The sequence below is a fragment of the Talpa europaea genome (genome assembly GCF_964194135.1).
Source record: "Talpa europaea genome assembly, chromosome: 6".
Classification (NCBI taxonomy): domain Eukaryota; kingdom Metazoa; phylum Chordata; class Mammalia; order Eulipotyphla; family Talpidae; genus Talpa; species Talpa europaea.
Window position 1 is genome coordinate 38858419 of NC_140072.1, and position 26868 is coordinate 38885286.

General features: G+C 41.4%; 1 protein-coding gene across 1 annotated transcript in view; it reads left to right on the top strand.

Annotated features, from left to right (window-relative positions):
• Window positions 1-26868, top strand: part of AFF3 (ALF transcription elongation factor 3) — a gene marked incomplete at its 3' end in the record, with an annotated part of 474001 nt that overhangs the window by 421849 nt on the left and 25284 nt on the right. The window contains exons 12-16 of the mRNA XM_084234797.1: window positions 7888-8074; window positions 14712-15812; window positions 18714-18838; window positions 22444-22645; window positions 25082-25203. Coding sequence (XP_084090923.1) covers window positions 7888-8074; window positions 14712-15812; window positions 18714-18838; window positions 22444-22645; window positions 25082-25203 — 1737 coding nt within the window. The remainder of the gene's footprint in view (window positions 1-7887; window positions 8075-14711; window positions 15813-18713; window positions 18839-22443; window positions 22646-25081; window positions 25204-26868) is intronic.

Genomic DNA, 26868 nt, shown 5'->3' on the forward strand with positions numbered 1-26868 from the left:
TGAGTTTGCTTGCCCCTTCCTTCTCCCCTTCTCCAGATTGTCTAACTGAGCTCTAAGATTCCCCTGCAGGCTGGAACCACCATCCTGCTTCAAGTTTTCACATATGCTAAGCCATATCCCCAGTGTTTATTTTTTAGACCTATTGTAATGTTTATCCTTCTTAAATGTCATCTTGTATTGAAAAGCAATCTTCTAAGTAATTATTTGATCTCAGGAAGGCTGAAACTACAGCAATGTATTTAGAAAATAAAAGCACAGTATAATGAGGATGATGCCTGCAACCACAGCTATTCTCAAAGGCAAATCTACAAAAATATTACAAAATAATCCTGAAGAAGACAAAAGGAAGCTAGAAAATACTAGAATTATATAGATCAAGAGAATTATTATTTGGCTCAACTGAAAATTAAATAAATATTTAGCAAATACAGTGAAGATAAAGGGAAAAGAAGGCAAAATTTGGGATAAGATATTATATAATTGACAATGTTTTATTTTAAGAGAATATTATACATTTTTGAAATAAATAAATGAAAATATAAATTAAATAGAATTTTTTGGAAAAATATGTTAGTAAAATTGATAAAAGAAGGATTGGAGGGAGAGAAGAGCACAAGGGACTGGTGATGGATCACAGGTGCTGTGGCGGTGGGAGAACTATGGTGACGACACCTGAGGGGAGGAATCAAATATTGTACAAAAATGAACAATGATGTAAGAAAAAGAAAAAATACTTAAAATGAAAAAAAGAAGGAATGGACTTGCTCTCACAGTAGAGAAATAGACAATGACAAAGGAGTCAGTTGTGGTAGATATCAAAAAATTACCATTGTAAAAGACTCAAGGACTGGTTTTACTGAAAGCTGTAAACTTTCAAGAAACAGCTAATTGTCATATTACTCAAATTTTTCTAGAACACTGTGAAAAGGTAAAACATTATCTAATTTTCTGTTTTAAGTTAAAACTACCATAATGCAAAATGTACCAAAATGTGAGATATATAAATGCAAATATATTTCAAGATCACCTGTCAATATAGAGCCTCTCAGATTTCTAATTAAAACACCAGCAAGCTAAATTCAAAAATGCCTTAATAGAATCATCTTCTACAATCAAAAAAACTTGGAAAGGGTAACATGTTCTATTGGTGGAAATGTAGGAACATTTGGAAAATAGTAAACCTCATAATTCCTCTATTCAAAAGTATCCACAGTTAACTGGGCACACTTAATCCTTGGGCAACATGGTGGTTTGGGATACCAACCTCAAAGCAGCTGAAAATTCGAGCATAACTTGTGACTCCTCGAAACTTGACTATAGTCTTCTGGTATCCAAGGGATACCAAATCCAAGGGATTTCAGAACTCCCAGCGATGTCAAAATGCACAGAGGTTTAAGTCCCTTAGAGTTAGTTGATTTTCTGTATCTACAGAATGCTCTTACAAAGAATCAAACAACCAACACCTTCAGTTGGTTGAATTGTGAAAGCAGAACCACATATAGAAAAAATAATCCACAAGTGAATGGTCCCGAGCAGTTCATGTTGTTCAGGTCACCTGCACATCTTTTCAATGTTTTTCTCTTCCCTGTGTGTGTGTATTTGTTTGTCTTTATGTAATTATAACCATGTTGCTTTATAACTAGCAGATTGTCAGGAAAAGACCATGCGTGTGGATTAGGTTAGATTAGGTCTTCCATTATTTAACAAAAAGTACAGAAACATAGCTGGGGCAAAGGTGTCCTCACAGGTCTCAGGGGTCCCCAGGTACAAGCAGGGTGCTAAAATCTCAGTCCTCTTATGATTGGGCCCCACTAATGGGTCAAGACAAGTTATACACTCCCTGTGCTTCATAATCCCAAGAATCAGGTATTTATAGACATTGGGCTCCTCCGATTCTCAAGAAAAACCCAGTCAGCAAAACCCCATCCTCTTCCCAGGAAGAAGCAAAGTCAACTCTTGGGTGCTCCTGATCAGTTTCTCTGCCCTCAGATAACTGGCATCCTAGAAAGACTCATTTCTTCACACATATACTGTGAGAATCTTTTGTGACAGTAAATATTCTAATATGCTAATAATGACTACATAATACTGAAAAATGTTCCCTCCTAAAAGTCAATCTTATTTATTTTACTAATTCCCTATTCTTGGGCATTTTGGTTATTTACAAGCCCTTTTATTTCAAATAACATAAGAGCATATATCCCTAAAAATATATATTTTTAAACATCCCTTTTTATAGGGTAAATTTGTATCTCATTTATTTACTATGTGAGTGTATGCATGTGTGCACTTACCTTTGAAAAAAAATTATTTGTGCATACAAGAACTGGGGTGTAGGTCAGAGGTGCAGGGAGTAAGAGGATTCACCAGAGACAGAGTGGGGACCAGAACAGGCAGATTGGCTGAAATACACTGCTGAGGGGAGCAGAGGGCAAGACAGATGTCTGCTGTGCCATGTTGGTAGCTCCCTAGCCAGGATAGAAATCATGCTGCAGTGGCTGGTGATAGCGCTGAGACTCAACCCCTATGCCACCAGGATGGTGCTGTGAATTCCTCTTTTAAATGGACCCATCTGGGCCTCCCCGGTGGCACAGTGGTTGAGCGCTGGGCTGCGAAGCTGCCTGCAGCCTCTGTGGCACTGGTTCAATCCCCCACCACCAGCAAGGGTCCCACATGGAACACAGACCTCTCCTGCCACACCCGCTGCTCCCCTCAGCAGTGTACTTCGTCAGTCTGCCTGTTCTGCTCCCCGCTCTGACTCTGCTGAATTCTTTCACCCTCCCGCACTTCTGACTGTACTCAGTGCTTATATAAATAAATAAATTAATCTTTTAAAAAAATGGACCCATCTGAGGGATTCAAAGTGTGTGTTAATAGGGGGGTGGGGGCCGGGAGGGGAGGGATTGGGGTCAGAATGGGGCATGTGCAGTTGTATGGGGGAATATAAAAATAAAATTTATTATTTAAAACAAAAAACAAACAAACAAAAAAAAAAAAACAAAGTGTGTGTTAATAGGACATTGACTAAGGGCCTCAAACTACTGCTTGCCAGGCCTCATCTGACTTACAGATATTGCTAAAACTTTTTCAAATTAGTTACTAGCATTTTAAAATCAGGAGTTTTGATATAGACATCAGGTTTGGGAGCTTCCTCTGAAAAATCAAAGGGTTTTTAACACTGTGCTCTCATTTCCATGTGACACAAATATGCAGTGTGGGGAAATAGTACTAACCCACATGGACATCCAATTTGATGCTTTCCCCACTAGATAGCCAAGGGTCCACTGCCACTTATGATCACTCTTTAGGCATTTGTTTTTATTATACCTGGATACTTCATTTGTGTGTCCTACTTGCCCAGTCCCTGTAGATGTCAATTTTCAACCTATAATATAGATGATAGCTTTCTAAAGTTACGTTTTATGAACTCCTAGGCAGCCCCAAGGCAACATTTAACCACAAACAAACAAACAAACAACCATTCATATATATGTAAACCTCTCGTGGGCTATTTCATAGTATAATAAAATACATTGACTTACTGTATCACATTATTTCTTTTTTATTCATTCAATCAATATTTATTGATAATCTATGCCAAGTCCTCTGCTAGCTCTGAGGATATAAGGATAAATGAGATAATTCCTGTCCTTAATATGGTAAAGTCTATAGTAGAGAAATGGGGAGTGTGCTGGAGTATAGAGTAGCTCAGGGGAGGAAACATCAATCTTGCCTGGGGAAATTAGGAAAACTGAACAAAATAGGGTAGCATTGCAGCTCAGTCCTGGAGATCGGGTAGGAGGTAATCAGAAGAGGAAAAATAGAACTTTCTGGCACAGGAAATGGCATGTACAATGGTCCCCAGCTATAAACCAACACAAGTTTTCTAAATAATGAGAAATTTACTGCTATTATGGTTGAGGTTTAGGGATGAACTCACGGAGGTGAAGCTGGAGATCTTATGGAGACCAGACCATGAAAAGCTTCAAAAGCCATGTTTATAGAATCATTCCTGGAGGTATAGTAAAATTCAGTCCTGTGAGTTTTATTTTTTGGAATATAAGTCCAGTAACAGGGAACCTCCTGGTACCAGCTTTTACCATTTTTCAATTCTCTTAATGTGGTTATAGTTTTAGATCAATTAATATCAATAAAGGTGCTGTCGGTATAAGAATACAGAGAATGGAAATCTAGTTTTTGTTGAGCTCCTACAGAGTACTGAGTGAGAAGCAACTGGAGCACTATCATCATTGGGTCAGGGCCAACAGAGTACCCCCCACCTCCACACTGCCAACCAGGCAAGGAGGCCCCTCCTTATCACTTGTTAGTTGAAAACTGGTGGAGAACTTTGGATATTTATCTCTCCAGGCCCAACAATATGGTTGCCAGGCAGAAGCACCTTTGACTGTGAGGTCCAGGATTTGTCATTTAGATTCCAGATCTTTTCTTTTGCAGTCTGAATTCAAACTCAACAGAGCCAGATTCATGAAGGAATGTGATGTGTCACTACAACCAAAGGAAAGGACTCCTACAACAAGCTGACCTTTTAGAATAAACCTGGACTCTCTCCAAGATGTATTTGGTCTTGACGACTTGCAAAATCAGTAAAACATTTCATGAAATCAAAATGCAAAAAGTAAATAAACCCTCCAAGAGGGCTCTGTGCTTAATTAATAGCAGATGAAATTTAGAGGGCAAATAAGGAAATAATTCTCTGAAAGGAAGAAGTATTAAAATTGAAAGGACATAAGAGGAGCTGAACTCCACTTAAATATGTTTTATTGGAAAATAGATTACAATAATTTTGAAGGCTAACTCCTTTATTTTTAACTCACTAACTCAATGAGGGATTTTTTTTTTCTATTGATCTTATTTTCAGTGATCAAATGCGAACACACCAACCACTGTGCTAAGTTTGGTGACATAAAGTAACATTTTCATGTCAGAAAACTCACCGGCACCATCTTCCTAAAAGGGCTGATAAAGATATATTCTCTAAGAGCAATCCTAGAAATTGTCCAAGGCTCTGGTGTCATGTCATCCAGTCATTTTTATCATTTCAGGAAAGAGTTAATTTTTAAGTTAATTTCCTTAAGTATCCTTGGTATGCAGACATGACAACACGTTACCACACTAAAATTTTCAGCTTACAATTTTAAATCCATGAAGAACCTACAATCTTCTTTCCAGCTCTTTCTGTTATCTTTTTCCATCTTGACTCTGTGACTCTAAAAACCCTTCCTGGCGTCACGAAACCTTTTCTTAGTACTATTCCTGCACTGATGACTTTCCTCAGCTTTATTCTGCCACTCTCACTGCAGCTGCCCCAACAGACAAAACAACTGCATGAACTCGTAGCAAGAACTGTCATTATGTTGAGGCCTGAATGACCAACCCTTCCCCAAAGACTAGTTAATGGAGTAAACTTCATTGAGAGAGGTGTAGTCATCCCCATGCCTCAACTAGGGCCCCCAGAACCCTTCCAGGTAAGCCTGCTTCCATTCTCTGCACAGATGGTCTCTGGAGATATATTCTCCATGAGGACCATTGGAACACGAATGTATTCAACCCTGACCCTAGAGGCATCATCAGCCCTTTCCAGCATACCATGAATAAAATCCTGAAACTCTTGGTTCTCTGAACTGTTTTAAAAACAAATAATGGTTACGCCAATAAACCTGTCATTTTAAGTGAATTTCCTGATTTAAAGAAGAGAAACATAAAAGTAGAAGCCTTTTCTGCCCATCTAATTCAGATCTGAGATTCTGTCTGCTTGGGCTAGGGTATCTCATTATTCTACAGCCACTGTCATAAAAGGAAGGCAGCATGGTAACTGTTTAATGGACATTTTCACAGAAATTAAAGTGCTGCTTTTTCAGGAGACAGCCAGTCACTTTGTAGTTCAGACCCCAGGGAGCTCTGTGCATTGCTGCTCCTGCTGCCCCATGACACCCAGGTACACTGAGCACCGTCACCTTCTTTGTTGCTTGAGTTCAAGCAGATAGAATGCATTGCTTGGTGATCAAAACCTTTGACCATCATACAAAACCAATCAAAATGTTCTTTATTCATCTTGATTTCCCAGTCTTCAGCGATCATCCTTCCAGAATGTGGCAGAGACACACCTATTTCCTCTACCATGTGTTCTTTTGCTTTGGGCAATTTTTTTTTTTTGTTTGGGGTTTTTCTCCCATTGTTTAGGGGCCTACTGGCTAACATGGACCCCAGGAGGTCATGCTTGGTCAGAGTCTTTATTATTATTATTATTATTATTATTATTATTATTATTATTATGACTCTATAGAGGTTTCAACTTATATAACAGGAAAGGTGGATTTTAGTTTGTAAGAAAGGAAACAAATAGTACAGCCCTTTGGCTAGCAACTTTCCCTCCCCTGCCTCTGTCTAACGATCCAGGATTCCTCACTCAACACCAGACACAAATGGTAGGCTGGAAAAGAAATTGCTGCAGCTCAGGCAAGGCATAAACGTGCAGATGTTTCTGATGTTAGAAAATTTTTTCAGATAATAGGTATGGACCGTGTCATTGATGGAAGAAATAAAAACCACTAAACCACTAGGGAAGGTTATGTTCAAACTCCACTTTCCCCTAACCTGCAGTTCAAAACAGTTTTTTTGCTTTCAGATAGATCCTGCAAGATAGTTTCTTGTCTTGTCATCCTTCTAAGAGAAGCAAGGCTCCTATGAGTACTAACCCCCCTCCTTACCCCTACCCTGAGGATTTATGAGAATCTGTCCTTGGGCAAAGCATTTTTCAAAGATTTAAGGGGTGGGTGAAAAGGGTCCATTACCTTGTCCAGGCTGCTTTGCACTTGAAGCCATAAACCCTGACAGTTTCCCCCTGGCCTTCTCCACTGTTCAGTCTTGTTGAAGCAGTGGTCACAGTTGGAAGGGGCAAGCAGATATTTGCTAACTCAACATGAAAAAAGCGATCACTGAATTTTCTGGGTTTAGAATTTGAACTCAAAAGAACAGATTCATATGTGTTTCAATGCAATTAATAAGGACTTTGAAGATGTTGAATATTATGTGAGTACTGAAACTTTCTTTTTGGCTCAAACACTCTGGGTGGTTATGTGCTATTTGAATTTTGTGGTTAATTAATTACCATTAGAAAGCATCAGTTTTTCCTGTTGTCTGTATGTGTATGACTTTCTGGCAAATTTCAGCATGTAATATGAGCATCAAGTATAAATTCGAAATACTGTTGCTAAAAGCCCACTAAACTGGGGTTGAATTTTAAAGTCTGGAATACATAAAAACATGTAAGTGATGGATCTTCAGTTCTTTAAGAAAGGGCTCAGTGGAAAGTGACTTGTTTATACAGCACACCAGCTCTGGTAAAGACTATAGCACTCTATGGGCCAGGAGAGGAGGGAAGCAGGACTTTGACAGCCTCCGGAACCTTCTAGTAGGCCATGGAAGCACAGAACAGAACAGCCCCCTTCCTAAAATAAAGCAGACATTGTCATTGTTTGCAAAACATTTCAAGTATTTTTGGATTTCCTTGCATTTTTGTAGCTCATTGGATTCGGGAATGCATTTGAAAAGCCATTCCCAGAAGCAGCAGCAAAATAGAAAGAGTCACTCTAAAATTATGCCACTGTCCCTTCTAAAATGACCACACAAATAACTAGAGCCTTCTTTTCAAGGGGCACCAGCCTTCATTCCCAATTTTATTTATGTATATAATTTTTAACCCTTAGGCTGCTTGTGACTATGTTGATTGGTCTTTGAGTTCCAGGTGATGGCTGGCAGAGGCCTCCTCTTCCCTTTGGGTGAATGACAGCTCACTGGGTGGTGTATTTGTGTTTGCTCACTTGCCTTTCCTTCCCTTTCCTTCCTGGGGGCCTCCCTGGCTGGCAGCGCTGTGGTCCAGCAGGCCAATTGCCGATCCTCTGTGCCTTCCAGCAAGGGCAGCAGCAGCGGCAGCAGCAGCAGCGGCAGCAGCTCCTCCAGTGACTCGGAAAGCAGTTCAGGATCGGACTCCGAGACAGAGAGCAGTTCTAGTGAGAGTGAGGGCAGCAAGCCACCCCACTACTCCAGCCCCGAGGTAAGACTGCTCACCCGGATCCCCTCTCCTGCCTGCTTTTTTGGGGAGTACTGTCAATCCCTGGAGTGTGCTTGTCACTCCTCTTGCCTCCCCCAATCTCAATGCCTTAATGGGAGGACTGACCTAAGAGTCCTGACCAGTAGCCCACCACCCCTTGGCAGCCCATCTCGGTTTGTTTGGGTTCATCATTGTCCCCCGTGGTGTTCCCTCCACACTTTTCCTAACTACAGATGTTCTTTGAAATACAGAAACTTCATCTTTCATTGTCCAGAAATCTCTCCTTCACTTCCAGAAATTTCCAATATGCTATAAATATCACTGACTGGAAATACCTATGGACGGCCAAGGCAGTCACCACACAGGGCAGCTCACCACCTGGAAGTGCAGCTACCATTTATCACTGGGAAAGGAGTTTTATGGATTAGACATGGTTAGAATCTACCTTTTCACAGTTTGTCATGGATTAGAAGAACAAGGACTATAAATATTAATAAAAACCTTCTTAACTGTGTTTTCTTTGTGAAAATACAAAAAGAAAAATTAGCACTAACCTACAAATAATAATGAAAGTTTTATAGCTATGAGTACCTATGAGGAAAATTTAGGTGTCTCATATGAAAACATTGTTAGTCCCAATAAACACCATTGCAATTTCTATTTTAAAGGGAGCAAGGGAAAATTAAATAGTACTTCAGAGCATGGCAATTCTTGAGAAAGGGTTAAGAGCAGATTTCTCATATCTGTGGATCTGTGTAGGATAGATTTTATTTTATAAAAAAAATAAAATTGTTTTCTTCTTGAATGTATAATCATTTGACATTACTAAGAATCATAGGATTTAATTTTATACCTACATCCCTTTGTACCATTTTGGGGCCCAAAATTTCTAAGTAGGTTCTAAATGAAACCAAACCCACTTATGTAAACCAGGGAGGTGAGGGGGGAGCACCATTGAGAGGGCACAGCCCCCAGGGGTTACATTAACCTATAGTTTTTATGGATTAATGTTGCTAAGGGCTTTCTCACCTTTTGTACTGTCCCTTAGAACATCGTCACACCTGAAAGCAGTTCTGTCTTTGTCTCAAGTTCATAGAGTGGCTCTTCAATTCCCACAGGATTTTCCCCTTCCAGGCTCCTCTAAGGAAGCTGAAGCTTTTCTCAGAAACACTGAGAAATCCAAGGAAGTTTTATTTCCTCACAATTCTCATTTCTTCTTCAGTATCTCTCTGCTCTGTACCAAGATTTCTTTGCTCATCCTAAAATAAGCCAGCTCTCCTGATATTTTCTGTCCTCTCCATATCTATATTGACCTGCATGTATGTATACATATGCATATGTTTATGTATCACCCTATAGAAGATGAAAGCCCTTAGCAACATTAATCTATAAAAACTATAGGTTAATGGAACGTTGACTTTTTCCAGGAACTAAATTATTTCATTCGTTCATTCACTCATTTAGTGTACCACAAATATTTATTGAGCACCTGCAACAGACATAGTGCATGGCACTGGCCTATGGCAATTATCTGACAGAAATGGTCACTGTCTTCGTAGAGCAGACAGTCTAATGGGAATAATTTGAAACCAAAAAAATATATAGAAGTAAAATACAAGAGAGGAGTTCCATAGGCTTCTTCAAAGCCAGCTTTATGCTATAATTTGTTGAGAAACTAAAGAGTATTTAGTTATAGGAAATAATGGGGTTCCTTGGTCATCTACAGTGCCAAGGGGAATTGTGGAGATAGATGATAATAAGGCGTTAGTATCTGTGACAACACCCCTGTCCCCGGCCCTTCTTTGTCACTTTAAAGGTTAAATTCATATAAGTTGAGTTTTCTTTTCATGTTGAAATGTGAATCCTGTCGCTCCTGAATGAGCTAGGCTTGAATTCTAGCCTAAGTATAGTTATAAAGTGCTTTAAGCAAATTCTTTCTAAATGTCACTGAGATAATTACAAAGACATGAACCCCTCGGTGATGAAAGGAAGCTCTTGTCATTTCTTCCAGCAGCTATCAGAGGCCCCTAGGTAAGGAGAGAGAACATGAGTCTTCTAAAGCAGACCTAAAAGTTTCAGATGCCTGAGGCCACATAAAGTTTTCAATTCCATGCTTCTCTATGCAGAGGGAACACAGAAGTAGCAAGTGAAGTGTCAGCCATACTGTGTGTTTGCCCTTTTTGCTGGAAAGGAATGTATTCATTGGAATAAAAGTAAGGTTTCTTTTACTACTTCCCCCACCCCAAGATTAATACAAAGACACTCTCTTTAGAAATGAGTTTGGAGAATGAAAATGACTGGGAAGTAGCATCATACTACTAACCTTCCACTAACGGTGACACTATTTCACTCTGAGCCGGCCAGGTCACCTTACAGAAACCAGAAACACTTGTCTCCCTGAATCCCATAGTACAATGGGACTCTTTATGGCTACAAACTTCATACTCCACCACCCAGACCAGTTCTGCTTTGCTTTGAAACAAGATGTTGCTGACCCGCCCTTCCCCATACAAGCAACATCCTAATGGGGGCAGATGAAAAGTCTCTCATGGTGTGCCAAGGCCCCCACATTTTCCCCCTCAACATGCCAACCCTAGAAATCTACTGGGCTCTCCTGAACTGTCCAGTATGGCTGTGGTTATTGACAGCCAGTGCATTTTACATGGATCACCATAGTTTAAGTCCAAACATGCAAGCTAGCAGATCACTTCTTAATAATCTGAGGTTTGCTTAGTTCTTCTAAACCTAATTTTTTTCACTTGAGCTTTGTCTTCTTCCCCACTTGGCACCTCACTTTCTCATAGCACTTTGCAGGAGGACAGTGCCTTTCTACTCAGCTGCCATGTGTACACCAGCACCCAGAGCTCTCTAGAACACTGTCCTGAGTAAGAAGTACTATCTGGGAAAGAAAGAAATTGGTCACATGATTTTGAGGAGTGCCAAAGCAGGGGCATGAGCTAACCCTAATGTTGCTCATATAGACTGTGTTTTCCATGTGTCATTTCCCACACATCTCTGATCATGGAAACCTTTCTTCCTGGAATATATGAACTAAAAGTACATCTTGGAGAATGCTGCTTTAGAACATCATGAAAATCAGCAGAAGCGAGCGCCATACTAGTTACCCGTTGATTCAACAATAGGCATCTATGGGGTGAGTGGCAGTGGGGGCTATAGGGAATATAGATGCAGTGAGACTAAAGTACTCGGTGGAGAGCTTGTGCATGAATCCAAAGGAAGATTAATCAGGTAGATCTGTGACTGAAAATATAAAGCAGCAGCAAACCAACAAAAACTCCGGGTAGAAACCCCAGTGGACAGCTCAGAAGTGGACCATAACCAGCAGCATGCCACTGGACAAGAGTCCCAAACCCTGAGTTCTCCCTCCTCCACTGCTCCTTAACTCTTTACCACTTGCATGTCCTTGGCCACAACCAACTCATCCCCAAAATGGTTGATATTCCTGCCCTGCCTTGTAGGTGAGTTTGTTTTAAGGAATAAACGATAGAATTCGAGGGACCGCTCATTATGAGTTCTATTAGTAACAGTCATAGCTATCTGCATTCCTAACCTATTATAGATACTGCAAGGCATGCAAAAGAAACAGATGGGGCCCCAGCCTGCAAGAAGTGTTTAGCTTTGTTGAAGACACAAGACTTATCCATGTGAAACAAATACAGACATCAAAAGGTTATGCAGTTGAAAACAGTAGAGAACAGCAGGTGCTGTTTGGAGAGCTAGTGATGTTTTCAAAAAGCAGGTCTAATTCTATCATTTTAGGTTGAAGACCAGCACTTCTCAGAGGAATGAGGTCCTCCATCCAGGCAGTGACACCAGAGGGTAATGGGAGATTAGGCAAAGCAGCAGTGGAGAAAATCTGGTCCTTAAACCTAGACAAATAGAGGTTTAGTCTCAGTGGTGCCTGGTAGCTCTACAGCTTTGGAGGAATCACTTAACCTCCCCAAGCCTCTTCTTCAAATTCAGGGTGATAGTATTTCTTATCTGCGTGGATTAAATTAGACGATATATGTAAATTTGGGCTGTGTATTGTAGGTGTTCCAGCAAGAAATGATGATTGAAAGATGATGGATACCCTTGAACACCAGTCTGAGGAATTTGGATTTTGTTTGAGAGGCAATAGGAGGTCATTCTATATCCTTGAGAACAGGACTGTGATTTAGTGATGTGTTGAAAATGGTACTTCAGACTGATTTCTTCAGTGTGAAGTACAGAGGGAAATAAATGACCCTAAAATACATGAGGTATTGGGCCCATACTGAACTTATTAAATTCATAGTTAACACTCCACTAGGAAATTTTAGTGCAGATCTCCCTGTGTGCAGCTGTGCTTTGGTTGCAGACAGATGGCTGCGTTCTCATATGGGTGGGGGGTGCAAACTGTGGAAGGTTCAGGATGGTGGAGAAGAGGGAGAACTAGAGTACATGTGGTGGTGTGCTCAGCCATAGATGCCTGTGCCCTCTCCAAAATATGTCCCTCTTCTGCAAGAATTCCCTTCAACGTCCATTCATACTTACTAAACCCCATTTGTCCAGGGAAGTGAGGAGGGATCATCAACATAGTAAGAGAAAGAGAGGCCGGGAAGAGCAACATCAGAAGCTATCAATTGTCTGCCACCAAATTTGCTTTTCAGCCAGTCTCAGATAGTGAGCTAGTCTCAGGCAAGGTGAGAGCTTCCCCTTTGGCAAAGAAGCTTTTCTGTGGCCCGCTGTCCCGCTTGCCCTGTTGCAGGCACCTAACCTTGCAGTATGTACAGGAGTACTCTGAAGCTCTCATTTGTTCCCTTTCTCTGGAGAAGTCAAAATAAAGCCAGGTCAGAATTTATATACAACAACTCAGAGGTATGAAAAAGATAATATTGTTTAGTTCTTCTGTATATTGCTCTGGAGCCCTCGTCCTGTTGGTGGCATGAAAACAAACAAAGCAAAAAGTTAAATGGTAATTCCCTCTCAGGTACATGAGGGTTTCTTCTCCCAACCTATGTCCCAAGGTGAAGCCTCTCTATCCTCCCGGAAGGGCCTCAGACTCTCATACTGGCCTCCACTGAAATGACTCTAGTCCCTTCTAGTCATTGGAGGTACCAGTCTCAGGGAATACTGAGTTGGTATTCCCTGAAGAATGGTTGTTCTCATCTTTTTGGGGGGTACCAGCAGAATGTCTGTGGTTTCTGCCATAGCGCTCACACCTGATTTCCACATTCTGTGGCCTCTTCATCTTGGGTCCAGTCACCCCTCGTCCCTCAGAGGCTTCCATCTCCCCGAACTCTACCCTATATGCCTCCAGACCCAGCCTGAAGCACTGCTCTCTCTTCATTCCCCTCAGATCCTTGTTGCATGTGGTTGTGACCCAAGTTCTGCTCTTAATGTACCTCATTGTTAAAACACAAATCTTTGTACATACAAGTAATTTTTGGAAATCATTCTATTTTTAAAATATTTTTCTCCTGTCAGGGAGCCTGGCTTGCTCTAGACTTCAACTGGTCAAGTTTGAAATGTAGAGCTAAGTAATAATCTTCTTTACTCTAGGCTGGTGTCTATTTTCCCCCTGAAACAATGGATGGCACTAATTCCTTAAGGAGGCAAAAATACATCACCTTATCACTCAAAACATTTTCAATTTCGCTTTCAGACACAGCTTGAAAATAGTCTGGCTAAAGTTCTAATCAATATGCTCCTTTTCTGTTAAAATCATAGATGCTGATAAATGGCTTTTACTAGAAATAAGCATTTACTGTCTATAAAGTCATGGGTTCTTAAACTTTTAATGAGACATATATCCCTAAATATGCCAATGAAAACTATGAACATCTCCAGAAAACTGCATATATAACATTTCACATTCCCTTCTGAGAGACTTCACTTGGTGGAATCAATCTATGGGCCAGAGTTTAAAGCCTGTAATGTCCATGATTTGCTCTAATATAGCAAAACTTCTTGCAGGCTAGGTTCTGTTGTCCCCTCTATGTCTGAAATATTTCTGTGAAGTGGGAAGGAAGCAAATTGAGGATGGACTAACCAAATCTGGCAGCTAAACATAGAGGGCACAGAGAGGTCCCTTTGAAACAGGAGTTCTGTGCCACTAAACAGACTTCCAAAGTCATTGCTTCTACTAGATAACTGTGCCCTAGTTGCCTTTGACACATAAATTATATGCTAATTCTAAGAGGTTATAGGTCCACTTGGTCCCTCTTCAAATGTCCTCCAAAATTTTAAGTCTCACCAAAAAAATTAGTGTTTTAATACTCAGTGCTTCCAAATTATTCCCCAGTTAACTTTTATGGAATCTCAAATTTGTCATATAATTATAAAAATACATACATGTACTACACCCAAAGGTGCTGGAAGTGGGTTCTAAAGAAGCAAGGTCCAGCCCCCATATTTTTCCACATAGGTTTAGAACCACTAGGCTGACATTTAAGTGCCTTGCGCCAGTAAGGAGACCCCATCCCGCACCGTTTGTGCCAGCCTCGAGCTGCTACCTCTTATTGCTTCCATTTACCTTTTGCTTCCAGCCATTCAGCTTCTGCTCATACACCTAGAAGAGTAAATCAAGATAAATACAGCCTTGTAAGTGAGCCTGTAATAAAAGATGTTTTCTTTGTTGCTGTTTTTCTGCTTTTAGGCCGAACCAGTGTCCTCTAACAAGTGGCAGCTGGATAAATGGCTAAACAAAGTTAATCCCCACAAGCCTCCGATTTTGATCCAAAATGAAAGCCACGGGCCAGAGAGCAATCAGTACTACACCCCAGTGAAAGACGAAGTGCAGGACTGTGGAAAACTGCCCGATGTTTGCCAAGCCAGCCTGCGAGAGAAGGACATCAAGAACGCCTGCAAGGAGGAGCAGAGACCAAGGACAGCAAATAAGGCCCCAGGGAATAAAGGGGTGAAGCAGAAGTCCCCGCCCGCGGCGGTGGCCGTGACCGGGGCTGCCCCCGCGCCGGCGGTGCCCGGTGCCCCCTCCTCGGAGAGCGCGCCCGCGCCCACCCGGAGATCCACAGGCAAGAAGCCCACCCGGCGCACGGAGAGGACCTCCGCTGGGGACGGTGCCAACTGCCACCGGCCTGAGGAGCCGACAGGCACCGAGGCGCTGGGGGCGAGCGTGGTGACCCCTCCAGAGCCCACCAAAACCAGGCCCTGCGGCAACAGCAGAACCAGCCACAGGAAGGAGCTGCGCTCCTCGGTGACCTGTGAGAAGCGCCGCACGCGCGGGCTGAGCAGGATCGTGCCCAAATCTAAAGAGTTCATCGAGACAGAGTCGTCCTCTTCGTCCTCCTCCTCGGACTCAGACCTGGAGTCGGAGCAGGAGGAGTACCCTCTGTCCAAAGCACAGGCCGTGCCGGCAAATGCCGCGGCCTCCGGGCATGACCAGAGGCTGAAGGAGGCTCCCAACAGCATCAGCAGTGGCTGCGGCCCCCGGGCCCCGGTGGGCTCCATCAACGCCAGGACCACCAGTGACATCGCCAAGGAGCTAGAGGAGCAGTTCTACACGCTGGTGCCCTTTGGCCGCAATGAACTTCTTTCCCCCTTGAAGGACAGTGATGAGGTCAGGTCTCTCTGGGTCAAAATTGACCTGACCCTCCTGTCTAGGATCCCAGAGCACCTGCCCCAGGATCCGGGGGCCTTGAGCGCCCCTGCCGCCAAGGACCCCGAGGGTGCACCTGCGAGTCACTCCTCAGACACACCCACTGAAAAGGCTTTGCCAAAATCTAAGAGGAAACGCAAGGTAGGCCTGGGGCTGAGGGCATGGCCTGCAAGGAGGTTCTTTCCTTTACTTGTGATCAGAGCTGAGGAGCTTGGGAGGCTGTGGGTCTGGAACCCGGCAGCAAGAGATTGATGTGACCTTAACAAATAGTCTTACTTTATTTATTATTCAAAAGTTTCAATATATTTAGTAGATATATTGAATAATACAATAATCTGTAATAAATTATTTATTATAAATGTAATTATGATAAATAATTCAAATTATTTATTATTCAAACATTCATATTTATTTATTCATAGTTTATGCATGCCAGATACTGTTGTAAGTATTTGATATATATTAACCCAATTAAGCCCTTAGTACCTCCCAGTGAGGGGAGTTCCATCATTAGTCCCATTTTATATTTAGAGATAATTAGGCCCTGTCCTATAGCAAGTTGAAGAAATCTTTATCAAGCCGCACTAGGTTTGTGAGGAAAGCTACACCCGTGGTATTCTCATTCTTCAATGAGAGGGATGGGGCTGCATGGATGGTGGAATCACTCATCAATCTGAAGATGCTTGAGCAGGGGAATAATTTAGCCATAAATTAAAGCCAGACTTGAGGATTTTTATACCCTCCTGTTACTGTATCTTCAGAAGTAACTTGGACCACAGTGAAAAACAAACAAGGTGGTAACCCACCATGAATAAATAGTTCCAAATTTCAGACAACATCATTGACAATGTCATTAGCAACAGGAATGCCGTGCTAAGCACCGTTCACCTTGGGGTCTGGGATGGGCCATGGAAGGGGGAAACACTTGTCTAGACTTCCCCACCCCTCAAGACATGAGTCCCACATTTGATGGGAGATAGAATCTTCCCATACCCCTATAGCAGGCTGGGTGCTTGTGCCTAGCTGCAGGACAGGACCCCTGGCACTTGAGAGTATCTGTGCCCCTCAGAACACAATATAAAATAGCAAACAACATCATGACAGGTCAGGAGAGAGACTGCAAAAATCAGGAAAATGCTTTCTATTTTAGTACTGTATAACAAGCATTCTTTTCCTGTTTTTTAAGCAAGGGACAGTTTTTATCCTGCATTGAAACCCAGAAATTATGTAGTTAGTCCTCATCTGCTAGGTGACCTCACCTCAGAACTTTGGTTTCTTCATCATTACAATGGTCGCATCTACGCAGGTGTGTTAGACAGTGTGTTTCAAGGGTGTTAGACTATGTTAACTCTCCCCTTCCCTATTGTTTCTTCTGATTTTCTTGTATACACACCCTGTACTCATTTATTTGTTGGTGCTCAAGTGATTTTTGGTGAGTGAATGAAACAGTCATCTGTGGATTGATAGATAAATGATGAAATCAGAGAGATACATGGATATATTTAAAAAAACACAGAAATTGATAAACATATAGGTAGATTGGAAAATGCATAGCTCTGTAGACACATATACATGCATTAGGAGAGATGAGCAGAAAGACATACATTAAAGTCACATAATATTAGGTATAATTTTATTATTCATGGTGTTTTTAAACTTACAACCCTTTATTTTTGCTAAGCCTGACACCCTGCTCTCATAATATCTAATGAATCATCATTGTAAACACAGACACAAAAGAAGTGTAAGAACATTTTTGCAGCACTCTTTACTCAGCAACTGGGGTGTTAAGACCCCAATACTGGGTGCTAGGAGTGGGACACCATAGACCTGGCAGCCAGAGATACACATTCTCACCCAGCTGGAACCCTAGAGCTCAGGACTAGGATTCAGAGCTCTGGTATAGGCCCACTTTTTGGTTCCATTTCAGTGAGAGCATCAGGAACCATTGTGACAGAGGCTGTATGACAATCAGCCAGGGAGAGAAGGTCAAAGTCTTTATCTTTGGTGCTGACACTTGTCTCATGGAAGACACTGCTGAGAGCCCTGAAATTATCACTACAGTGTTCCTGCTATTTCACCCGAAAAATGGAACTTTGTGACTGCATTTGCATTACACCCTAGTACACACCTAACTTTAAACACAATCATGAAAAAGAATCCAATCAAAGCACTGTTTTATAAAAAGGTGCTTTAAGGATTCTAAGTTGTCATAGGATAGTAATTGTTAACTAGAATTAAGGTACCAAGAAGTAACCACCTTTGCTTGAAATTCATAAAAGCCACGTTTTCAAAAAAAAAAAAAAAAAAGGGTGCAATCTGTTCACTGCTCTACTGCATCCAGCCCAGATTATATTGTTATACATTCTTTTTTTTTTAAAGATTTATATTTTTATTTATACAAGCACTGGGTACAGTCAGAAGCGCGGGAAGGTGAGAGAATTCACCAGAACCAGAGGGGAGAGCAGAGCAGGCAGACTGATGAAGTACACTGCTGAGGGGAACAGCGGGCGGCAGGAGAGGTCTGAGCAACATGTGGAACCCTCGCCCGGTGGCCTGGGATCGAACCGGTGTTGCAGAGGCTGTGGGCAGCTTTGCAGCCCAGTGCTCAACCGCTGCACCACCAGGGGAGGCTCAGTTGTTATATATTCTGATGCTTGTTCTGATACCAAGAAATGCCAAATGAGAAACACTAAAGCTACAGTATAAATTCAGAACAGGTCTTCATTGGAGGGCTAAATTCTACGGTTGTTGATGGTGATGCAATTTTCGTCATTCACAATGTCCCCTTCCAATTTTTAATCCCAGTCATGTACTTGTACTCTCAATAAGCAGACATCAATAAAGCTGACAGATTTCATCCTTATTCATTAAGAAGCTAACATGGACCAGGGGCAAGAATGCTGTGACCACATTGCTGCCAGGTGCTCTTCAGAGAAGACAAGTGAGCAGTCCAGGCGGCCTTGCTCTGGGGAAGTTGGTGGCAGAGCTCAAGTGACTCCTTGAAATCCAAAATCAAGAGTTTTGTTTCTTTCCATGCAGTGTGACAACGAAGACGACTACAGGGAGGTCAAGAAGACCCAGGCAGAGAAAGAGAGCTCCTCACGACTGACCACATCTGCCAGTAATACCTTGTCTGCAAACCACTGCACCATGAATATCAACAGGTATGTGCAGTTTCTGGAAGGTGGGGGACCACCGGAGGGATCTCTGCTGTATGACTTTATGGGGAGGGAGGGCCAGATTTTTTAATGACTGCTCTGCTTAGGGTCTCCAAACTTGCTTCCCTTAATTCAACTTAAGGCTAAAAATAATTATAACTGGATGTGTGCCTTATATCACAGCTCCAGGTGCCATGTAAGTAGACATGACCCTTGATCAATACAAGTTTGAACTATACTAGTCCTCTTTTATTTGGATTTTCTATCAGCAGGCTTCTTGTTCACAGATTCAACCAAAGGGGGTGTTTATTGGTTGAACCATATATATGGAAGGCCAACTATAAGTTATATGTAGATTCCCACTGTAAGCCAGGACAGCATTCTTTTTTTTTTTTTAATAGAGGCATGTTTTTTATTTATTTATTTGTCTGTTTGTTTGTTTATACATGTACTGGGTACAGTCAGAAGCGCGGGAGGGTGAGAGAATTCACCAGAGCCAGAGCGGGGAGCAGAGCAGGCAGAAGGACTGAAGTACACTGCTGAGGGGAGCAGCGGGCAGCAGGAGAGGTCTGCGCGCCATGTGGGACCCTCCTCCGGTGGCCAGGGAGCAGCCGGGGATCGAACCGGCACCACAGAGGCTGCGGGCAGCTTCGCAACCCAGCGTTCAACCGCTCTGCCACCGAGGAGGCCCCAGGACAGCATTCTTAATCCATATTGTTGAGGAGTCAACTGTTACTCTTTATAACAAAAGACCTGTTACTAATTAAACACATTTCTACACTCCCATAGATATACTTTCCCTCTGAAAACTCAATAGATGAATTTTCAAACCATTATTTCATCCATAAGAATACTAAGCAAATCATGTGATTAAAATGTAAACATAAAGGCGAATCTCCATATGATGCACTTAAAGCTCTTGGATATAAAGAAAATTGTTGTGATGGTCAACAGGATCTGTGCCTCCAAGGTTGCACAACCGCCAGTCACTCTTCTCAAGGAGTTCCAGCTGGACCTACATTGTACTGAATCCCATCTGTGACAAATGGTTTTGCAGCAAGGCAAGAGCCAGATATTTATTATAAGCAAGTAGCTTATCATCAGTCATAGAAACTCTTTCCATTTAGAAATCCCACAGCTCAGAAACCACTTTACCTCTGCTAAGACACTCCCCACTTTCCCTGACTGTATTTGTAGAATTTTTAAGGGAAGATTAATGTTTCAGCACAATGCATAAAAATGTAAACTGAAAGCTTGGGAAAGATGGAGAACGTTTCTAAAACTCGCCTGTGAGGGCACATAGCACAGGCGGCCTAAGTGTTAGAATCACCTTGAAAAGGACAGTGCCACCTATTGAAGGTCTGAGCAAGAGCGAGACCTAGTCCACATCCTCTGTGCAAAACAGATGGTACCCCAAATATTGTGAAAGTATGTATGGGGAAAACCCAAATTGCCTTTGAAATATGCAATGCAGTTACACGTTTGTTTACTTATTAATGCATTAAATAACCTTTCTGGAGAGCTTGTAACTACCATAATTTCTAAGTAGTGATGAATATAGACAATAATTCAAGATGTCTGTAATAACTATAATATAATATAAAAATATCTATGATTTGATAACACAATCACTAATGTCATTCCTGCCAAACCACTACTCATTTCTTGCTTTTATTCATAAAAGAAAATGTTCTGTTCAAGGAGAAATTAATGAAAATAAAAATGTAAGATTTGTCCTCCTGATTCCATGACCCTCAGGAGAAAAGTGCTTGCTCTGGAGCATTTGCCTAACCACAACCTCTAACTTTGACAGTTTTATTTGTATTAATTTATGACACAGTGCATATAAAGCACAATGTTTTAGTTCTTTCTAGAAAGATGGTCTAGAATTGTGATTACTGCTATCAAGTTTCACAAGTGTGATAAGACAATCCCAAATTTGATTTAAGGTGAACACCCATCCCAGAGAGCAATTCAAAGAAAGTTTCTTTGGTCCACTTGAATATATAAACTTATAATGATGAAGAAGAAATAATCATAATCCATGACAATAATTAGTGTAACAGTTTAATTTTATATGAACATTTAAAATCACATAGTATGTAAAATAAGGGAGACTTAGAAATACAACTTTTTTCATTCACATTTTAAGGAGCAATTATATTCGGACTGTCTGCACCCAACTTCAATCACTAGACAGAGCCACTTTTTATTCACCCAAAGCACTTTCCAGAACATATCTCAATTCAAAGTTGTTATATGCCAATGCATTTTGGACCAGCAATCTATCACCAGAAATTCTATGCTACACGGATGTATTTGCTTAACTTTGAGAACCTCAGCTTTATTACTTTCTGGAGACCTGTGTTTGTCATTTGCATGGAGACAACAACTTAGAAAATTGCTTTTTGAAGTGACTTTAATGATACTTTAATAATCAACATGTGCAATTAAAAAGTTATAACTGCAGGGCCTCCCCAGTGGCGCAGCGGTTGAGCGCTGGGTTGCGAAGCTGTCCGCGGCCTCTGTGGCGCCGGTTCGATCCCCGGCTGCTCCCCGGCCACCAGAGGAGGGTCCCACATGGCGCGCAGACCTCTCCTGCTGCCCGTTGCTCCCCTCAGCAGTGTACTTCGGTCCTTCTGCCTGCTCTGCTCCCCACTCTGGCTCTGGTGAATTCTCTCACGCTCCTGCGCTTCTGACTGTACCCAGTGCATGTATAAACAAAACAAACAAACAAATTAAATAAATAAATAAAACATGCCTCTATTAAAAAAAAAAAGTTATAACTGCAGGAAAATTACTTAATCTTTATTTAATGGATTTAACCTTTTTTTAACTGCCTGATGACCACTATATAAACATCCCAAATTAGCAAATATAGCATTTATTTCAGACTAATGTGTCTTCCCCCAATTTTCTTTAAGTAATGGATAAAGCCCTAACAATATAATGTATATTGCAGAGATTCAAATATAAGTGACTTTTTCTCTGATGATTAATGTGGGAGGAAGTTAGGACAGCATAGATAGTTTTTAAGGTAAAATAAGAAGCTCGGAATCAAAAAAAATGTAACTTTGAATGACAGTTTTTCTATCCTGTGTTTTTTCTGATCAATGCCTGGTTAGCTCAGAAACCTAACATGTAGAAGTTCACTTCATGCTTTGCAGTTTACTCTATAATTTTGTTATTTTCTACAGAGTAATTACAAACTCAGACATTAGCAAAAGTCCTTTCGAAAGTGGAGAATTCATGTCCTTTGACTCCCATTATTTTGTTTATACCTGCAAGAAAAACAGAAAGTTATTCATTGTGTACTTTGAGATCCTAGTATGAAAACCTTGAAAAATGAAAGTACATTATTCTTAGTCATTTACATTGGTGCTAACTCCAGAATTATTATTCATCTTGATAGGACGAGTAAAGAAACGATGAATGAAATTTGCTTATTGTTTGATATTGTCCTGATGCCATAAAATTGTTTCCTGGTATAATAATTCCTAATAAACATCTTCCTACCTTCAGATTTTAAATGGGAGCCTTAAGCACATATAAAATATTTACCTTTCTCTGTGCTGACTGTGTCATTCCATTATTGTGATTTCTTTTTTCAGCTTGGCAATACCAATAAATAAAAATGAAAAAATGCTGCGGTCACCCATCTCACCCCTCTCTGATGCATCTAAACACAAATACTCCAGCGAGGACTTAACTTCTTCCACCAGATCAAGTGGCAATGGTCTGTTCACTTCTGCCTCCTCCAGCAAAAAGCATAAGGCTGAGAACCAGCTGCAGTCTCATGTCGGAGATTTCACAGTATGTTGGTGTTCTTCCTTTCCCAGTTAAAGTAAAAATGAAATTGAGCACACCACTATACTCTCCCTCTAAAACAGCACAATCCAGGGCCTCGGTGGCGCAGCAGTTGAGCGCTGGGCTGCAAGGCTGCCCACAGCCTCTGCAGCGCCGGTTCGTTCCCCGGCAGCCGGCGAGGGTCCCACAAAAAAAAAAACCCAAAAAACCAGCACAATCCAAACGCATGCTTGTGGGCTCCCAAGGAATCCCCAAGTGCTGCCCTGGGAAGTCCTGGCAGAGAAGAGCACCCCTTCACAAATTCCCACCAAGAGCTGGGAAAGAAGAAACTGGAAGAGGTATTTTAAACCTCTTCTGCTTAGGAAGCCTCTTTGTAGAATTTTATATCTTATTGTGTGAAGAAAAGGCCCCAAAGTCATAGCTATATCAGGGCAAAGTCAGTTGGAGTTTTGGATCAACCAGTCTTTTCAGTTGGAAAGATTTCTTGCCCCACAGCAGAGCTGACTCTGGGCTGAAAATCCCAGGTCAAAATTGCAGGACTCCTACTCTGCTCTTGGTGACCAGAGTAGCAGAAACAGTTGAGACCCCTGCCATCACCCCTCTTCCAGCAGCCTTCTCAGGGATGATGCTATCACTCTGTTCTCCTGTGGGAACTTAGGTTTATTGTCCACCTGTCTTCACATATTAGCTGCCATGTGACCTTGGTCCAGTTACGTAATCTCTCTGAGGCTTGCAAAACAGTGGTGTAAGATTTACATGAGAAAGTATTATCTAAAGAATCCAACAACTATCGACACCAATGCCACTAATACCGCACATTAGTTCCTCTTTACCACCACCCTCTGTCTAACAGCTGGTGGCCTGGACCATGCATGCTCCAGGACACATTATTTAATTCCAGACACTCCCCACTGAGTGCTCTTGTTCTCTTGGTCACTATGCTTATCAAAACCATTATGTTTTTATGGCAGAAAGAGATAAGACATGAAAATAACTCTGCAAAGAAAGATGGGGGGGGGGGACATAAGGAAGCAGGAAGAGCAGTATTTGATATGTTATCCTATGAATTCAGGAGGTAAAAAAATTAGTGGAAGGTCCTAGAAGAGACTAAATCTATCACACCATCAGGAAATTAAGCCACTTATGTACCCTCATCTGGGAGAAATCATCCTTAATTCTTGGTGGAAAGAATCTGAGAAAATCATATTAGAAAAACCTGTAATAAAAAGCTACCAATACAAATTAAAAACAAAATCCCTTTTTGCCTCTAGATTCTTAAATCACAAGCAACTATGGTATACAGAGTATTGTAAGTCAATTGCAGACTTTAGTGAGTCATTCTTTCACCAAACAGAAATTTATTGAGCAAGTACTTTCCATCCACCAGGCACTGTGCTAAGAAAAGAAATACTTACATGGTTGATCTACCAGATTCAGTCTATGCTGCATGAATTTACAATGTAGATGGGAGAGAGACTTAAGCTAAGGATCATATTCATCCATAATTAACTACCTTGTATGCCAAAAAGGAAATGCAGAGTTCTAGGGGCTCTAATAACAAGGAGACTTGAGCTACACATAAAAATGTCCATATTTAAAGAAGCATTTGGATACACTCAATTTTAATTCTTCAGATTAGTCCATTTCTATAACCAAAGAGTAGTTTTATGATCCGTGTATTTAGACACAATAAGTATTCTATAAATATTTATATGCCCAAGAAAGATGATCTTTTAATTTTTCTGTAGATCAATTGTGTTCCTTTTTCAGACACATTTTAAATAATTTCTGCTAATCCCCTTTGGCTTTCCCTATTCTTCACAGGCAGCTAGTGAGGATCAGTCCAATTGTGAGCCAAATGACTTCTCTTTTGCATGGGATGATTATTGCACAGTGCCTCTGAAGGCATAGTTACTGGATCAGGATCATGTGGAACTTGTAAGAATTTCATATTCTCAGACCTGCCCACTCTGGACTTGCTGAATCAAAAACTCAGTAGGGTGGGGCCCAGCTGTCTACATGTTAACAGACTCCCCCCTGGATGATTCTGATACATAGTCAATTTGGAGAACCACTTTTCTAGCCAACTGGGGAAAGTAAGGGTCTCAGTTCTAAGTCCTGGGCCTCCACACACAATAGCTATATGAAGTTTGGGCAAGTTACTTAGCCTCACTATCCGTAGGTTTATATCAGACAGTATTTGGATAGCCTCCATTTCTGGATTTGTGAGAGTGCCAGAATAAGCCTCCCCTATTGATATTGTTTGAGAATGACATTTGACAATATTTGTAAAAGTTATCAGCTTAAGATCTGGAATGAATGTCTTTATTTTAACAAAAAGCATCATCAGTTCTAATATAGAACACGAAACATTCTGTTTATTGGGTTGCTCTTTCAATTGGATGGCAAATTTCTCAGACTCGTGTGTTGTTTGTTGTTTAGAAAGCAGCTCACAATTCCGAGAATGTTCTCCTTCACAAGTCACGGCCACAAACAGAGCCATGGTCTCCAGGTTCCAATGGCCACAGGGACTGCAAGAGACAGAAGCTTATCTTCGATGATATGTAAGTGTGCACTCTTTGTTGATATGGTGAAGGGCAATGATAAAATAGAAACCCCACAGGTGGACAGGTTTTTTTATGCATCTAATTTCCAGTGTGGCCATTTCTGACAGGTAACTTGGCCAGTTAAATGCTGCTCTCTCAAAAGCAATTAGAGCTCAACATTGAATGTGTTCCTGAGCCCTGATGGGAGTTTTAAATGGATAGAATAGCCGCTTTTACAGGCTTACATTCAGGATATCAGAAAGCTAAGGCAAATGGCATTAGTGAGGCTTATATTTCTAGGCACCTTTATTTTGGGCAGTTGGCAGTTTCACGTTATCAGAAAGAGAAACATTTTGTTTTCCTAAATTATAATAGGCAAGAAATAATACTGATTTATTACTGAAAGATTTTTTTCCTCTAAAATGTTGTATTCTTTATAACACGATAAACAGCTCATATATAAGGGGAAAAAATCCTGTCATCGTACCCAATCCTAACACTAAAACCTAAGCATTATTTCCATTCCTAGTGTCAATAAAAAAGGAAGAGAACCCATAACCCAGAGGTCTCCCAGAAGGGCTTTAGAAAGCCACCCTTCCCACTGAGTGACCTCCAGGCCTGCACCTAGCACGTGTAGTCAGAAACTGCAAATAACCACAGTGAACACAGACTGCAAACATAGGGTACCCTGGTAGCTGGTGGCCATTGTGAAGAGTCAGGAGTGGTACCCAACACTCCCAGCATGCCCTCTCAGGCCTGCCCTGAAGCTCCTAGCTTTCTACTGCTGAAGAATGCAGAACTCCTAAGGAGAAGATCTAAAACAGTAAAATGGGCACACAGAAGAATGCAACACATTAGAGCTGCACTCCCTGCTTTTCCCCTTTAATTTTAGAATTGGTAAAAATTCCCCTTTTTTTAAAGATTTATTCATTCATTCATTCATTTTTTTTTTATTTATTTATACATGCACTGGGTACAGTCAGAAGCACGGGAGGGTGAGAGAATTCACCAGAGCCAGAGAAGGGAGCAGAGCAGGCAGAAGGACCGAAGTACACTGCTGAGGGGAGCAGCGGGCGGCAGGAGAGGTCTGCGCGCCATGTGGGACCTTCCTCCGGTGGCCGGGGAGCAGCCAGGGATCGAACTGGCGCCGCAGAGGCTGGGGGCAGCTTCGCAACCCAGCGCTCAACCACTGCGCCGCCAGGGAGGCCCTGAAAATTCCCCTTTAATTTTAAAACTTTAGAATGTAAGTGAATATGATACCATGAGAAGGGAACAATTCTGTAGAACCAAGCCGCAAAGAATGGAAGACCTTATCTTCTATCAGACAGAGAGTACAAAATTGCCATAATAAAGAAATCCAAAAAGATGGACGAAAACAAATATCATGAGAAACACAATTAATGAATAGCAGATTTAAACAAGAAAATAATGGAGTCGCAGGATGGAAAAAAGATTAATAGAGGAAACCAAATGGAGGGTCAACTTAGTGACCTTAAAGATCACAATATATAAAGGACCCAGGTGGTAGAAGAAAGAGAAATAAGAAGAAAAGTTGAAGAAACACTTCAAGATCTTTCTGGATATCCCAGAAGGGGGAGGGGGGAGGGGAGAGAACTTATTCAAAGAAATAATGCAGAAAAACTTCCAAAAACCAGGGAAGGAACTATATACAAGTCCATGAAG